General features: G+C 39.3%; 2 protein-coding genes across 2 annotated transcripts in view; one reads left to right on the top strand and one right to left on the bottom strand.

The window, feature by feature from the left end:
- The window catches only part of fkrp (fukutin related protein), a 17,937-nt gene extending 15,898 nt beyond the window's left edge, over positions 1-2,039 (bottom strand). Inside the window, exon 1 of the mRNA XM_077567015.1 lies at positions 1,960-2,039. The gene's annotated coding sequence lies outside the window, so the exon portion shown is untranslated. The remainder of the gene's footprint in view (positions 1-1,959) is intronic.
- strn4 (striatin, calmodulin binding protein 4) overlaps positions 1-16,399 on the top strand; it is a 26,205-nt gene extending 9,806 nt beyond the window's left edge. The window contains exons 2-18 of the mRNA XM_077567014.1: positions 22-125; positions 315-391; positions 540-618; positions 2,283-2,468; positions 3,383-3,560; positions 5,018-5,174; positions 5,630-5,725; positions 5,934-6,052; positions 6,159-6,334; positions 8,186-8,233; positions 8,421-8,542; positions 8,626-8,793; positions 8,871-9,011; positions 9,099-9,197; positions 9,287-9,373; positions 10,755-10,944; positions 12,146-16,399. Coding sequence (XP_077423140.1) covers positions 22-125; positions 315-391; positions 540-618; positions 2,283-2,468; positions 3,383-3,560; positions 5,018-5,174; positions 5,630-5,725; positions 5,934-6,052; positions 6,159-6,334; positions 8,186-8,233; positions 8,421-8,542; positions 8,626-8,793; positions 8,871-9,011; positions 9,099-9,197; positions 9,287-9,373; positions 10,755-10,924 — 2,007 coding nt within the window. The 3' untranslated portion in view covers positions 10,925-10,944; positions 12,146-16,399. The remainder of the gene's footprint in view (positions 1-21; positions 126-314; positions 392-539; positions 619-2,282; positions 2,469-3,382; positions 3,561-5,017; positions 5,175-5,629; positions 5,726-5,933; positions 6,053-6,158; positions 6,335-8,185; positions 8,234-8,420; positions 8,543-8,625; positions 8,794-8,870; positions 9,012-9,098; positions 9,198-9,286; positions 9,374-10,754; positions 10,945-12,145) is intronic.

The raw sequence follows: 16,399 nt of genomic DNA, 5'->3' as shown, positions 1-16,399 counted from the left end.
TCACTTAATGTGTGTTTTCAGGCTCAGGTAGCATTCCTGCAAGGTGAGCGGAAAGGACAAGAGAACATGAAGCAGGACCTAGTACGACGGATTAAAATGTTGGAATACGCCCTCAAACAAGAACGGTAAGATGGAATTCCAGGAAAGTCCAAGTACGCTCTATTTCAGCCAGGTAGATGTCGTTTTAGAGGGTGGGTGGTTGGATTGTATGAATTAATGGATTATGGATGTATGGAAAATGGGTGGATGGATTTTATGCTTGCCAATGATTCTTTTGTAACGGGGCCCTCTTGTGGTACTGTGTATGTATGCAGGGCTAAACACCAAAAGCTGAAGACAGGAAATGACCTGAGTCCCGGGGACAAGAAACCAGAGATGGAAGCAGAACCCAGTATGTTCACATCCTTATCTTTTTTACTATTTTTAAATCCTCCTCCTCATTAATTGTTACATCCTGCATTGCTGCTACAATGCTTTTTACTGCTCTTTCAAGCCCCTCCTTGGTACTTAATTCACCCACCCAATCTTGCTCTCTACAGTTCCCAATGGCCCAGCTGAATCGGATTCTGAGCCAGCCAATCAAATGTCGTGGAAGGAGGGACGTCAGCTACTACGCAAGTAAGTCTAGTGTCATCAGACCATCTCATTTCATTCACTGATATCAGTCATCGGTGGTAACTTTCCATTGTTGTGAGGTTTAAACATTAATACCATAAAGAGGAGGGGTTTGGTTACGAGTTACAGTGGGTGCCAAATGGCAAAGGAAAAAGCATATAATCGAAGTAACAGTGGTTCATTGCCTGCCTCACATCCCATCCTCTCCCCATTTACTGCAAGTTAAGCCTCGTAGCGTTCCTAAAGAAACAACATGCGATCGGGAGAGTCAGCCTCCCCCACGCCGTGCTCTCGTCATTCACCAGACACATTCAAGAGTTTTGATCGTCCCTTTAGGAATGCTACGGAGGCTTAACTTGCTTTCTTTATAGACGTTTCACATTGCTCGGCAGAGAGCCAGCCGCCATTCTACGTCACTTCGCACTGAAAGCGTTGCGCCGTACGTCCAAATAAGGTTTCTACAAAATGAATTAAACTGGAAATGATTTTTGAAAATTAATCTCATAGTTATGTTAGTAACAACCAAATAAATAATATAGAGCAAACTTGTCATGACAGTCGGGGTTCCACAACACAAATGGAATGTATTATCTTTTCCCCAAAGGCAGGCTAAAAAAATTTTTTTTAAATTGTTTACCGGTAAATTCAATCAGATTTTCTTATATATATTTTAAAAAAACGAATCCAAAAAAAGAAAAGAAAAAAATACATCTACTCAAACATATTAAAAATCCTATAAAACATCAAATTAACCTATACACATGTTTGAAAAAGGAGTAGGAAGAAGTATAGATTTTTTTTAACACCTACCCCTATATAACTTAATGAAATAGTCTCAAACAATAAAAATCCTTTTAAACATAATTCAAAACACAGTCCTATACAATCACATTGGAGTCACATAAAAATACAATAAAACAAATAATCCACAAAGTAATCCACGGACTCCACAGGGCCTTAATATTTTACATTTTGTCTATGACATAAGCATTAGTGATTTTACATTTTAGTTTTTTTCTTAAACCCCGATAAGGAAGTACATAGCTTCAGCTCATCATCAAGATAATTCCACAATTTCAGACCCAAAACTCGTTTGTTATATATGCAATGTGCAAATTCTAATTAGACCTGTCAAAATTAACCAACAGCTATTTTGATAATAGAGCCATTGTTTAACTTAAGATTTTCAAAATCCTTCAATATCAGCCTAACAAATGTAAATGTGGTTCCAACTGTTAATTTGGGTAAGGCTGCCTGGTTCAGTTGTGACTTCAGATGACCAAAAAATTGGGAGTTTCCATCTTTAAATTAATTCACAATAAAAAGAAGAGCTAAAAGACTTACCATAGCGTCGCCTTCTGGACTTTCATGCTGCGAACGTATTTCAAAGCATGCCTGCTTGCCTGTCAACACTTGCACAAATCTGAAGTATTTGGATTTGAAAGATGACATCATAGACACAAAGGCAAATGAAAATCATGTCATTATCACACCAAGGAGCAGTAGGAGTAAACCTTTGCCCATACTGCAGCTAATGCATAATCCTTATGGTCTAATATTTCACAGTATGAGTGTATGGCTATGATGTGCTGTGCTGTATTAATTATTTGTTTCCTTGTCAACTTCTGACTGAGTTGTTGATGGGTATATGTTTCCTGTGAACATAGATATCTTGAGGAAGTGGGCTACTCGGACACCATACTAGACATGCGTTCAAAACGAGTGCGCTCCCTGCTTGGGCGAAGTAGCCCTGAGGCCAACGGGCCACCGCCACCCGAATCCTCCCCGGAGCCTGAGACGCGGGCAGGTGGAGAATCCTTGTTGGTCAGACAGATAGAAGAACAAATTAAGAGGTAAAAATAAAGAGGATACAAGCATACGCATACAAGTAGATTTTCGTTTAATCAATAGTACTCGTGTTTAGCTGCCGATCTTAGTGTGATGCAGTGCAGTGCTAAAAAAAAAAACTTAATAATAACCAGTGTTAAAATAATACTTCTCTGTGAATGGCAATTAAAACCAACCAGAATCGGAATATTTGTATACAGACGCTCCCCACCTTACGAACGAGTTACGTTCTGGACGATCGTTCGTAAGGGGAATTTGTTCCTAAGTTGCTTCAGTGCTATATTTTGTAATATAATTTATGTTTAAAGCCTATATAAGTATATTGAAGGTTTATATAAGTATGTTTAAGGCTTGTACAAGTAACCTGCATTGGTTTGTACTGAAAAAAACTTTTAATAAAATGGAGAGAATACATACAGTACTGTACTGTACTACGTATGTTAGAGAGAGAGAGAGCGAGAGACACACACAGTATGTACATGTACGTAATAAGATAAATAAAATGAAGTTTAACTTACTTTTGGAAGATGTACTCGATGCTTAAGGAGATGATGGAGGAGGATTTTATATCATGAGAGATTCTTCATCGTCGCTGGAATCGGCTTCAAAAGTTATTTCCTGCTTCATGGGGACCGGCGTTTTCTTCCTCCTCCTCCTCGACACGTTGCTCAGCCTCCAATGAGCTCTCACAGCGCCAATCGTCGGTATTAGCGGCGGAAAGAAGCACTACGCGCAATACAAAATCTAACTTACAGCATCTCTTTCCGAACATTTTTCGACATACTGTACGCGCAGAAATGTTCGTATGTACCGTTGTTCGTAGCTCGAATGTTCGTAAGTAGGGGAGCGTCTGTATCTTGTTTCGGCTGAGAAGAATCCGGTCAATACGGAGAGGCTGACAAGATTTATCCGTTTGTAGGAATGCAGGCAAAGAAAGCTCCAAGGAACGTCTCGGTGGCTCGGTGCTCGACAAGATCCCCTTCCTGCACGGATGTGAGGATGATGATGAAGACGACAGTGATGAGGACGATGACTTCCAAGGCATGGCGACAGACTGCATCGATGGCCCTCGCAAGAATAAAAAGTCTCGAGTTAAGGTACAATTACGCTTATGATTCCGAAGTAACACCTAAAGTAAGCATAGTAAGAGGAGTAGAGAAAAGGACATTGCAAGTGATAAACACTACATATAAATATCCAAGACGGACCAGGAAATACTAATTAAATCCCACCATTTTTTCTGAAACTAAAAATAGGCTATCGTGTTCTTTACACTAAAATGAATGACATTCTTTCATATAATATACATAATGGATATTTATAATTTTAGAATGTTGACAAGAAAAAATTTAACTCCGTGATTATTTGTAGTGTATTCAAGGAATATACAAGTGCATTTGATAATAAAAAAAAAACATCTTCAAATGATTCAGTTAGTTAAACTAAAAAAGTAAATATTCATCCAGATCAATTAAACACATTGGAAAACACTTTTTAGAAGGCCAGTTCCAACCTAATTGATACTAAAGAATCATTTTGATTTTTGTCTTGTCAATGTAATTTCTTTAGGTGGTAAATAGGAAATCAAAATTAAGAAAAATAAACGAGTAAACATTCATTTTTTACTGTATGCAAGAAATCTGTATTATGAGTTTCTCTTTTTTAATCAAACTACTGAAACTACCTGCCCCACACCGGAGCAAAAATGTATTTAAGACTCCGCTTGGCAGATAGCTCGCTGTATGCATGTCATTTTCGCAAAATTTTCTGCCTCACAAGGCCTTGAGGCAAATATCTAATATGTTTAAAAACATTTACCCGATGAAGCAAAAGGAAAAAAAGTGCACACTTCTTGAGCTATGTGAAGAGGGCAGAAATTCAGGTGGCCAATCAAAACACATCCTCTAGTCACATGATTACAAGATGGCGGCGTCCGGCAAAGCTGTCACTATTCAGAAACTATATTTGGGAGGATAAATTGCTTAGTGTGTACCCAGATTATGCCTGCTGTTGCCATAAGAATTGGCCCGCTACTTTATTGCTAACATAAATTGAAAATGCTATTGACATTCTAATATTTAGCATCGATAGTCGCAGTTTTAGAACCAGACGGAAAGGTGCAACCGAGGCCCACATGTCGCAAACAGCAACCGGAAACAGCGCGGATGTGTGAAACCCAAAAGTCGGAAGTCCCGTCTCCTTCGTGGCATATACTCCATTGGAGTTGTAGAGGTTGTGCAGTACTATTCTTTGTTTGTGTTCACATGACCAGAGCCGTATTACACTGCCTCCTAGTGGCCAAAGGTGGAAAAGTTGCTACACAATTCATTGAATTGGAGTTAAACCATGCATCTGCATCAATTGTTTATATATTTTTAACATAATGGCGTTTCCTTTCATGGTCATAGAATGAGTTAAACGTAACGTATCTCAAGGCACCACTGTACCAACCATAATAACCAATTGGTAAACACCTGGAAATAGTCAAACTTCTTGTTTTTTATGTTTGAAACATCTGATGATATTTTTATGAATTCTAATTGTTTTCCTTCAGATGGGTTCAGAGCCCATGACCACAGACTTGGACCCGGAGGATGAGGAGGATGAGGACGACTCAGAAGACGCTCTCAGTGAATTTGACTTTCTGGGCTCCGGGGAGGATGGGGAGGGGGCGGGAGAGGCCAGGATCTCTGGGGACGGCCGGGAGTTAGGTACGCAGCTACCATAGCAACCTTCACTTCCAACCTCCCTGCCACCGTTATATCTGTCTTTCCTGATACCCCCTCCCCCCACTTCCCCACATGCTCACCTTTTTTATGAGTTACTTCATTGTCTCAGCATCTCTTCTTGTCAATAAAACCAGCCTCTTTTCCCAACTGCCTGTCTCTTTGTCTCTGTCTGTGACTCTTAGCACTGTGTCGCTGTCGTCTGTCTCTAGTCTCGCTCTCTCTCTCCCTTTTCTCTCTCCTGGGGTCATTTCATCATGAGTATCATGATGTGCGAGTATCATGCATGCAGCCTTTACATGTCCACGTTTCCGCCAACATATAAATCTAGTTGAAAGTATGGTGTCTTTATCTTTTTGCCTGCATTTGGCCTTCAAAATCATCCTCCATCTCTCCGCATGACTGGATGTGTTGTGTGTCTTTCCTGTCGCCGGGTTCAGAGAACCGCAGGAACAAGTTACAAGGCATGATGTCGGACTTCCCCGCAAAACCTGCCGCGCCCCCCTCTGTATCAGGACAAGCTCGCTCTGGCGAAGGTAAGACTTTCCCTTAAAAAAAAAAAGAAAAAAAGAAGAGTAGACTTCTTAATCTTCCACTAAGCTAGCAGGAGAGTAACAGGATGAAGGGCTAGACAAGAATCACTTTCCATATTTTTTTGTTTCTGTTTTCATATTTGACTGTTTCTGGAACTGTCGTGTTGGCGGGACCAACACACACGCACATACACATACTCCAATCCTGCAGGTGGCGCCTTGGGTTTCTCCTCGGATGTCTTCATCATGGATGCAGTCGGAGGCGGAGACATGAACTTGGGTGAACTGGCTGATCTCACCGTCGCCAATGACAACGATCTCTCCATGGATGTAATTAACACAATTCGCTCCCGTCGTCATACCGGATGCGGTTCAAACCCTCAGAATCACTGAGCCGATCCCACTTTGATGATGTAACTGTGTGCGTGTGTTCCAGATGCAGGATAACAGAGAAGAGTTTAAGAAGACGTGGAACCCCCGTTTCACGCTACGCAGCCACTTCGACGCCATCCGCGCGTTGACGTTTCATCCCAGCCAAGCGGTGCTGCTCACAGCCTCGGAGGATGGAACACTAAAACTATGGAACCTCAATAAGGCCATGCATTCCAAAAAGTAGGAACCTTCTTAAAAATCAAATAGACTGGTGTCTTGAGATGCGAGTGACCTGACTTATAGGTTGTTGTTTTTTAACATACAAGTCACCGTTTGGCCCATATTTTGCTTCGACTTAGATGCAAGCACAAATTTGAAATGTAAGCCCTGTTTGGTGGCAGTGGACTCAACTCGAGTCACAACAAGCAGCAGAGGGAGACCAATTTTTCCCAAAAACAGGGATGTGATTTTTGAATTCCGCTTTTTTTTTTATCTCCCCCCCCAAAAAAAAAAAAATCCGATTTTTTTTTTTTTTTTTTTTTTCATTTCATTGTGTATGCACATGACTCCGACAGATAACATCTTCTGCTATAACAAAGACATTTGTGGTATGCTCTAATATGAGTTACTTTTCATTTGGTCATGATACAATTATTTGTTCATGAAATTTGAACTCTTCAACATTATTTATGTGTTAACTTAGTAATCACATTAGTTAGATATGATGATATTCTCAGTGATAGTTTTTAAAAGCAAAGGCAGTCCAATGTTTTTGAATGTGACTGATTTTGAGTTGACTAAAACTGCCATTTTATATGCCCCCAGACCCCCGGCTAAATTTTCAGATAATTTCACTTTGGTCAAATCACATCCCTGCAAAAAAAAAGAGCCTTCAAACTATTTATTGCCAGTTCCAGTTGAGGTTTACTGTTGAACGAAACTTAAAACCAAGAATTACACATTTGTTTTAAACAACCACATAGCTTCAGCTTTGGTATCTTAATGCTAACAAACAATGCAAAATGCCACAGACGGGCTAACAACTTGCATCTGTGTTGCGGTGTTATAACTGTTTAGGCAACAGATATGTGAGCACAAATGGTAGAGCATAGCTATGAGGATAATATTGTCACCTTCCTAATGTTTTTTTTTTTTTTTTGAACACAAAAAAACTTCATAACAGGGGTAGAATTCACTGAAGCGACCCCCTTCGCTCCTGGCTGTTTTACTGGATTTTGACTGATTTTGCAAGGCCCACAGAATATTGTGTTCTATTTTTAAAAAAACATATCAAAAGAAAGATTAAAGTATCTTCTTTCATCAGGAAATAAAGTATATTTGTATCTGTTTCAGTTTTGCAACAATTAGCATTAGAATATTTATATAATATATAAGTTTCATCATTATTCACAAACCAGTTGAAAACAGTGGGGAAAAGAGCTTGTTGTAACATGGCCCTGGTTGAGCTCGTATACTCTGCTGTCACCTGCTGGTCATTTTTTGTAATAACTACCATTGCTTTAAGCGACCTCTTCAGGTCAGAGGATGCATCAAAGCCTTCTGTATGCTCTAGCACATAGGTGTCAAACTCCGGTCCTCGAGGGCCGCAGTCCTGCAGGTTTTGGAGGTTTCCCTCTTCCAACACTAGCTGATTCCAATCAGCAAGATCGTTATCAGGCTTATGCAGACACATATCATATATCAGCTGTGTTAGAGAACGGAAACATCCAAAACCTGCAGGACTACGGCCCTCCAGGACCGGAGTTTGACACCTATGCTCTAGCATAAAGAAACACATAAAAAAACGTATAAATATGTTTTGGGGACCATGGCAATATTTAAAATAGAAAGTTTTTTACGTTTTTGAGAGCAAAGGATGAAAATTATTTTAGTAGCTCATCATGTAGAGATGTTCAAGGCAAAAAAAAAAAAGGGTCAAAATATGACTTGGATTGGCGATAGATGTTTTTTGTAACGTGATCTCAAGGTGCCTCTGTATTTAATGCAAACTTTACATATACCGTAGTATGTAATCTGTCGTGTAAATGTGACCTCTTATGGCCTGCAGTTAAACAATGTTTTCCTCCACAGGAACGCTGCTTTAGATGTTGAGCCCATCTACACGTTTAGAGCGCACAGGTGAGTCCAAACATGCCCAAACACCCACATACATTGATCAGTAATCATGTGGAACTGATTGTTTATTCCTCTTGAAAGAATTACGAGACGTATTTGTGCATTTTTTTTCACAAATTAGAATCATCCCCAGATAATCTCAAGAATGTATGTAACATGCTTTTGTTATGACATTTTGCACTTTGTCCAGTGGTGCTGTTTTGTCACTGACCATGGGAGAAGACGGAGAATCCTGCTACAGCGGCGGGCTGGATGGAAGCGTACGGTGTTGGAAAATGCCAGACCTCAATGTGGATCCTTACGACAACTACGGTCAGTGAGTCAGCTGCGCTATTCGGTTGCCATTTCAAATGAGCTGTTATGATGCAAACGGCATTTTCTGTCACCTCAATTAGATCCTGGCATCGAGAGCAGCGTGCTGGCAGGCCACGAGGACAGCGTGTGGGGTCTCACATACTCTGAGGTCCATCATCGACTGGCCTCATGCTCGGCGGACGGCACCATTCGCATCTGGGACCCGCGGAACTCTGCCCCCTGCCTGTCTGTCATCAATAAAGAGAGAGGTAGCTGCATGTGTGTAACTGGAGGTTTTTTTATTATTTACACATTTAACATGCGGCGACCCCCCCAATCTCAACAGAACACGGGACGCCCACCTCGGTGGCCTTCGTGGCTTCTGACCCCAACCAGGTGGTGGTGTCATTTGACGCGGGCGAAACTCTGCTCTATGATCTCAATACGGAGCAGAGCATCACAGCGCTAGAGACGCAGACCAAGGATGGTACGTCCAAGACACCTGCCCCCCACTTAATGAACTGCATCAAGATGTCATGCATATGGAGAAATGCTTATTTATTGTCCTTTGCAGGAAGTGAACTTATTAACCGTGTGGTCAGTCACCCATCCGAGCCCCTCTCCATCACTGCACACGAGAACCGCACCATACGCTTCTTAGACAACAAGACCGGTACCCACAGTTCTATATTTAATGGTCATGTTTTTTTGGTGGACCAGCATGTAAATATTCTCCCCTTTTTTTTTTTTTTTTTTTTATAGGTAAAGTGGTCCATTCCATGGTGGCCCACTTGGATGCAGTTACATGTCTCACTACAGATCCAAAAGGCACTTACCTCATCTCTGGCAGTGAGTAGCAACCAAATCCCTAAATTTTCTATTTTAAGAACAAGCGGTCGTTGACATTGAAGAAATTGATCTTATTAATCAGTATTTTTAGTACTTGTAAAATGTATTGTGTGATTAATTAGTCAAACATTTACTCAGACAAAATAATTGCATTTACGCTAAACCTAATAAAATTCACGACAAAATTTGCATGCACACTGTGATATATTACCAATAATAAAAATATTCACACTGTTACACTAGAACAAAAAATTTACATATACACTCTTTTTCACAAGCAAGAAAAACCCATACATTTAATTATTCTCTACCACCAAAATGTTTTGGGGGGTTTTCTACAAAAATATATTGGCACTGTTGTTATTCAACAAAAAATTATGTTCTGGCAGGCACAAAGATAATATGGAAAAACAACAATGAAACCAAAACAAACAAAACAAGGACTGTGCTTTCACTCAATCTCCAACAGAATATTCAAAAAAATGTGCATTTACATTATTATCCTCGAATGAAAAATTTGTTTTAGGCAAGCTAGGTAAGGCGTTTCATACACAAGGCGACTCAAATGGGTTTTTACCCTGTAAAGACCTTTTCACACTGCACTTAGCAATGTGCAGTGTAACATCAAGTAATCCATTCAATGTGTAGGCGCTATGGGGTGCTCTGATGAAACGCCGTGTCACATCAGAGTACAACACGCAAGGTGGGCGGCCGCATCCCGCAGCGCGACATGTCCTAATGTTCAATTTGATAGCGTTGTCGCTGTAATGTTTGAAGACGCGTCCAATGGTAGAGGGGCTGGCACACTGATTTCAGAGTGCTAACAGCAATAGGCTAACCAGCGGAAAACCTTCCTTGTTACTTCCTGGTTGGCTGCTTTGCATGCACTTTCAAATATGGGCAAACTCTGTTTGAGCAAACTCAAATTAAATCAAGTGCAGCGTGAAAAAGCCTGTATAAACATTTTGAAATCACATGCATTTAAAAAAAAAAAATCATGTTGTTAATTTCTAACCCCCCAAAATAACTTAACTCGTTAACACAAATTTTTCCACAGCGTAAATATGCATTAGTATTAATGTTATTGTTTATTTTGATGGTGCAGAAAATCACAATTTCTCAATGGATTCTAACGTCAAATAAAAAATCTGTCTTTTTTCAAAATGTATTCTTGTATTTTCTCATTCTAAATTAATATTAGATCCAGTGTTAGATAATGCACAGAAAAGTTGTAAATACATGCATTTCCACTCCAGTCAGCCACACGAAAAAAACAAAACAAAAAACATTACAGTTATCTTTTGCACTGCTCAAGCAAATCTCCCAACAAATGTGAGTTCTCCCTATTCCTTATCGATAAATATGATTCCCTGTCCTGCAGGCCACGACTGCTCCGTGCGCCTGTGGATGCTCGACAACAGGACGTGCGTGCAGGAGATCACAGCCCACAGGAAGAAGCACGACGAGGCCATTCACGACGTGGCCTTCCACAGCTCGCAGCCCTTCATCGCCAGCGCCGGCGCCGACGCACTCGCCAAGATCTTTGTCTGATAGTACCGCAGTTCCATCTGGTGAGGCGAGAGTGGCGGGTGCGAGACTTATAACAAATCATGAAATTTACTGCCAAGTATGTGGGGCATTATTACTGCTGAAAATAGCTTCTACTTTAAACTTCATTTTAAAAAACAGTCAATAAGTTACTTTCTATGCAGTGATGCAATATAGCAGAGGTACCAACTAGTACACATAAAAAAAAAACTATGTACTGGTACTTCTTTCTCATAGCACTACCACCATAATCATGCTGTTAATCTGTTCAAGCCATTTTGTGTTTTTTGAGATCTGCCTCTTGGCCACTAGGGGCAGTATAATAGTCATTCATAGGGCTGAACAATTTTGAAGAATAATGTATAGTAATTACATTTTTTTTCTTCTCAATATTGCGATTGTGATTTAAGATGTGATTTTTTTCGATGTCCTCTTCCCATGTATTTTTTTAACAAACACAAGCAAATAAATTCATCTTTATTTAAGCATTTTTTGCGGAATTTGCGGCTTATGGTAAGCAGTTCAGAAAATGTATGAATGGATTGTTTTGTTTATCGTTCCACTTAAAATTAACTCATTCACTATCAGCCGTTTTCACTGAAGCAACCTCCTTCACTCCCGGCTGTTTTACTGGATTTTTACTGATTTTGCAAGGCCCACAGAATATTGTGTTCTATTGCTAAAACATGGAACCTACCAAATGAAAGATTAGAGTCTCTTCTTTCATCAGGAAAAAATATATATATTTCTATCTGTTTCCGTTTTGCCTCAATTAGCATTAGAATATAGCTGAGTTTCATCATTATTCACAAATGTATTTAGAATTGTGAGTAAAGAGCTTTCAACATGGCCCTGGTTGATCTCCTTTGCTCTGCTGCCACCTGCTGGCGGTTTGTGTAATAACTACCATTTCTTCAACCGTTCTTTGCAGTTGAGAAGCTACATCAAAGCCTTCTGTATACTCTAGCATATATATTTTTTTAACCATATAAATACGTCTTTGGGGCACCACATTTAAAATAGAGCGTATTTATGTTTTTTGGTTGCAAATGAGTTAAAAAGTTAAAAGTAAAAAACAATTAACTGTACTCAAGCAGTGATTCTTCTATGTACCAGGAGAGGGAGCCCACTTACCACTTGTGGCATGCGAATCACATTTGAGAGTCACTTCAGTGGGCACCAACATGAATACAATATGACGGTTTGTCTTTTTTTTTCTTTCAGACTCTTGACTGTGCCGAAAGAGACTACGGTGGACACAATTTGCTCTTGACACACACACACACTCTCACACGCGTGCACACACACTGTCCTGCACCCCACTGGCTGGGTTATTGTCACAGGACGTCACCTCCCCTCACTTCCTCACTGTTTTATGCCTCAGTGACTTCTTGTTATACAAAACACACTGCTTTGTTTTTTTAACTCTAGAAGCTCCTATCTGCAGCTTCAAATAAGATCACACCTTTTCTACACTACAGTGCGCTTTTCCGTTTTTTCTTCTTTTTTTTTTCTTTTTTTTATTCCGAGTCTACCGATTGGTTATATCAAGGTGGCATGTGCACTCGTGCTCTATGACTTAACTGCTCGTGTTTTAAGGAGAACCACCAAGTAGACTACTGCATGCCGCATACATGCAAAGTGTAAACCCGTGTGGCTGACCAGCGGATGTTGGCGTGTTATCAAATCGTGGAATTTGTGTGTGTGCATGTGTCACATTCCAAAGACTCAATGAGGAGTGTGTGTGCATTTTTTTTTTTTTTTAATTCAAGGTCCGAGAATGTTCAACATGCCAGTGTTTCAACTCAATAGCTTTAATTTAAACTTGGCCGAGACCCACTTTCACTGTATAGGTGTTGTATGGAATGTTTATCTCCGTGAATTTCTCTTCATTTAAATCGGAACTAAACCCAAGATGTCAAAAGTTTCTGTTGTAGTTTAAATACCATATCAGGTGCTGTTTAATAAAGTAATTACTCCAAAAAAAAAAAATGCTTCGAAACAACACATATGCCCTTGTGTAATGGCTTATGGGGACTGACAGTTTTCCTAGTTCCGGTTTATTATGCAGCTTTATTTAATAAAAGAAACCTATAGAGGTAGTAAGATGGAATCCTTGCATCTTAAAAGTCTTTAGTTTTCAGGAAGTAAAAAAAACAAAGCACCATCTTGATTGAGCAACTAAACTCCATCATTCAAGTTGGTAATATAACTTACATTGTAATATACCAGTAACTTATGTGCACTAGCACCACCTCAAAATCATGTGGAATCGCCAAAACAATTTGCTTTAAAAAAAAAAATCACAAATTTCTTACTCTGTTATTGATTAAACTGGTAGAATACGGCAGCCACTCCCCAACTGGTGTCCAGTACTGTAAATGACTGTGATTACGTCATCTTCACCAAACTCTTATTTCAAAGGTCTTCGATCCATCACTGATTGATAGTAGAAGAAAATGGCTGATACAGTTCCTTTACAGCAGTCCATTTAACCTATTTTCTCTCGTCGGAAAAAAAAAAATCTAGATCGTAAGGCGACGGTTACGACGTATGGCTCCGCAGAGTGAGAGAATCGGTGGCGATATTTGTTTTCACAAACTGTTTTCAAAATTAATTTTAAGACAATCTCGATAGAGCCCTGGTAGTTGGTACCTCTGATCACACATGGTGTCACTTCATGTCTATGGTTGATAATGATTTTGCCCCAAACTCGTGCCCATTGATTAATAATTCTGTTTAATTCTTATACCATGAATGCATTGTTAATTACAATATCATTTTTTTTTGACTAGTGCTGGCACATGCAACGTATTCCTGCTTGAAGTGTTTGGGTTTAGTTCCCCTTTAATGGCCGATGATGCTCTTGTAAATCAGTAGTGTGAAAACAGTTCAAGTTTGGGGAGTGCAGTGTGAGGCCAGACTGCGCGTTCCCAGCAAATTGTGTTATTTGCTGCTTTTTACTGTACAGAGGAGCGTGTGTGTGCATTAGTGAAATCAAGGTGCTATGAAAGCCTGCGTTAGTTCAGGGACATTTTTTTCCCCACGTGAGACTTGCAGTGTTGATGTCACTGTTGAATCATTTCATTGACTTGCCAATCATTTCACAATGTTGACATTTCTATATTCCTCATCTGTGGGCTGTGTGTGCGTGAGAGAGCCTCAGCTTCCTTACATGTTTTTGTTTTCTTCTTCTCCATAAATGTCAGTCACCATTCTGCATTCAAACTTAAAAAAAAAAAAAATAGTAGGACATCATCCCGAGGCTCCCTCCCGTTGTATGGTGTGCACGAGTTGCACTGTAGCACATTAGACCCCCCCCCCCCGATGCTCTCAGTGGTAGCATGACGCGTGCAGGGGCGTTCCCAGGAAAAAAAAATGGCTCCACTGGGCAATAAAATGTTTATTTTAAATCATAAGTCACTTTTTGTCACGACACATAGGAAGAAACGTTATGAACGGGTGTGCTGTGTAAGAACTTCAGTTTATCTTAGTAACGTTCAATCAGAGCACTAAATTATTGTCCAACCGCTCTGTTCTGCTATTTGACGGGAAAGCCCAACCAGTCATGGAGAACAGTTTTCTATAGGGTTATATTTATGATTAAAAAGCAACTTTTAGTTTATTAACTTGTAGCGATGGGCATTTCTGCAAAAGTTGTTTAATTATGAAGACATTGAATAATCAGTTGTGTTTAAATATTTTTAATGGGATGGGCAAATCTGAATGTTTTTAACTCTTCATAGTTGCAAGTTGAATAATGTTGCCATATTGTAACTGTTGGATGAAAGCCTTTGTCCAAATTTGGTCAATTTCATATTTTTTCACAAAGTCAAAACTTTTGGTCAGTCCCCACGTGGGTATGTTATTTTTTTACAAATTACTGACCAATCTAAACTGTTTAAAATGGCTTGCCTCTCTTTGAAAATGCGACACATTAATGGCTCAACAAATACGCCATTTTTTTCTTCCTAAGAAGTAAAGGTTTTGGAGATAGGAGGATTTTGCCCTACACCACAACTAAGATGTAATAAAAGTTGTCCGACTTGCAACTCTTAAGATAACAGGGTATTGTTTAAGGTCCTTTAAATTTTTCTAATCATTAGGGGGGACTGCAGCATTTATTTTTTCACAAACAGGGTTAACCCCCCCCCCCCTTTTTTTTTTTTTTTTTAACGCCGGGCTTATTTGTTACAACCTTGTGCATTGGCAAACTGGGGGGGGACATGCGAGTACATTAAGTGTCGGTCCTCTGAAAATGGCGGAGCACTATATGAAGCGCTTTTACGTTTTTGACTGGCCTCTACCTTTTCCAATATTTCCAAACCTAAAAATATTTTCAGATAATGATAAACAGTTGATCAGTCCCAATCAAAACAGTAGTGGCCTGTTTGTAGCAAAGACGATGACCAAAATAATGACTTTACTACACTTTTTCATTGTAATACTAGTTATTTCATCATTAGAGTAACCAGAGTTAAATTACTAGTTTATGCAGTGTTTTAAACTCACATAAAAGCAATGCAAACTAATCGCCTGTCATACGCATTAGTGTTTTCAATCATTTGTGCAGGTCCTTGTGAAATAATATATTTTTTTACAAGCCTGTTGAGTTAACATAACTTTAAGCTAGACTAACCCACAACAATTAGCTTGTGAGTTTGGCAAAAGGTTGCCGTGCAATTTGTTAATTTGTAAATCAGCTCCAGCTTACCCGCCACCCAAATGAAGACAATATTAAAAAATAAAAAAGATTGTTTTCTAAAGGCTGAAACGAGCTCCCTGTGAGTGCAGACGAATCTGAGACGCGTGTCAAAGTGTACACAACACATGTTGTAGATGCGGACTATGACATTCTCTGTGCTGTAAAAGTCTAACATCTCTTGTTTTCTTGCATCTCTCTTGATCCTCAATGCAACTTGAGGTGTAAGAAATCTTTAGTAACATAAGTGAATCATTCTCCTTTACTAGGCATAGGACTTGCTTGTGATTGATGATAACATTATACAACTTGTAAAAAAAAAAAAAAGACCTTAATGAAAAAAAGGATGGGGCGTTTGGGGGGGTTCAAGAAAATGCCCAAAAAATGTGTTACCAGTCAGAGGCAAAGGTAAAGGACTCATTGTTTTTATTTTATTTTTTTAATTAGCAATTTATCACTGTGTGATACTTTGTACATCATATTAAGCTGTATTCAAACTATTTCCTCTAACTACAAGGGATAAGAGACCTGCTTTTATTAATTTTGTTTTATTATATATTTTTGAACTGCATTTTAGCTAGTTTTTTTTTTTTTTATTGGTCGCTTGTATGTCATTAAGATAAAAGGATAAAAAAAGATTTTGTACAGTAACTATGTGTGTCATGTCGTTTGTTTTTTTTTTTACCTTGTTTGCAATGACTAAAGCAACTCAAATGATCTTACATAGGTATGGTTATGCTCACGGTCGAATAATAAAGTACACGTGCACAATTTAA

The sequence above is a fragment of the Vanacampus margaritifer genome, chromosome 5 (genome assembly GCF_051991255.1).
Source record: "Vanacampus margaritifer isolate UIUO_Vmar chromosome 5, RoL_Vmar_1.0, whole genome shotgun sequence".
Taxonomy (NCBI): domain Eukaryota; kingdom Metazoa; phylum Chordata; class Actinopteri; order Syngnathiformes; family Syngnathidae; genus Vanacampus; species Vanacampus margaritifer.
Note: the sequence above shows the minus strand (reverse complement) of the source record. Positions and strands in the feature narration are given on the sequence as shown.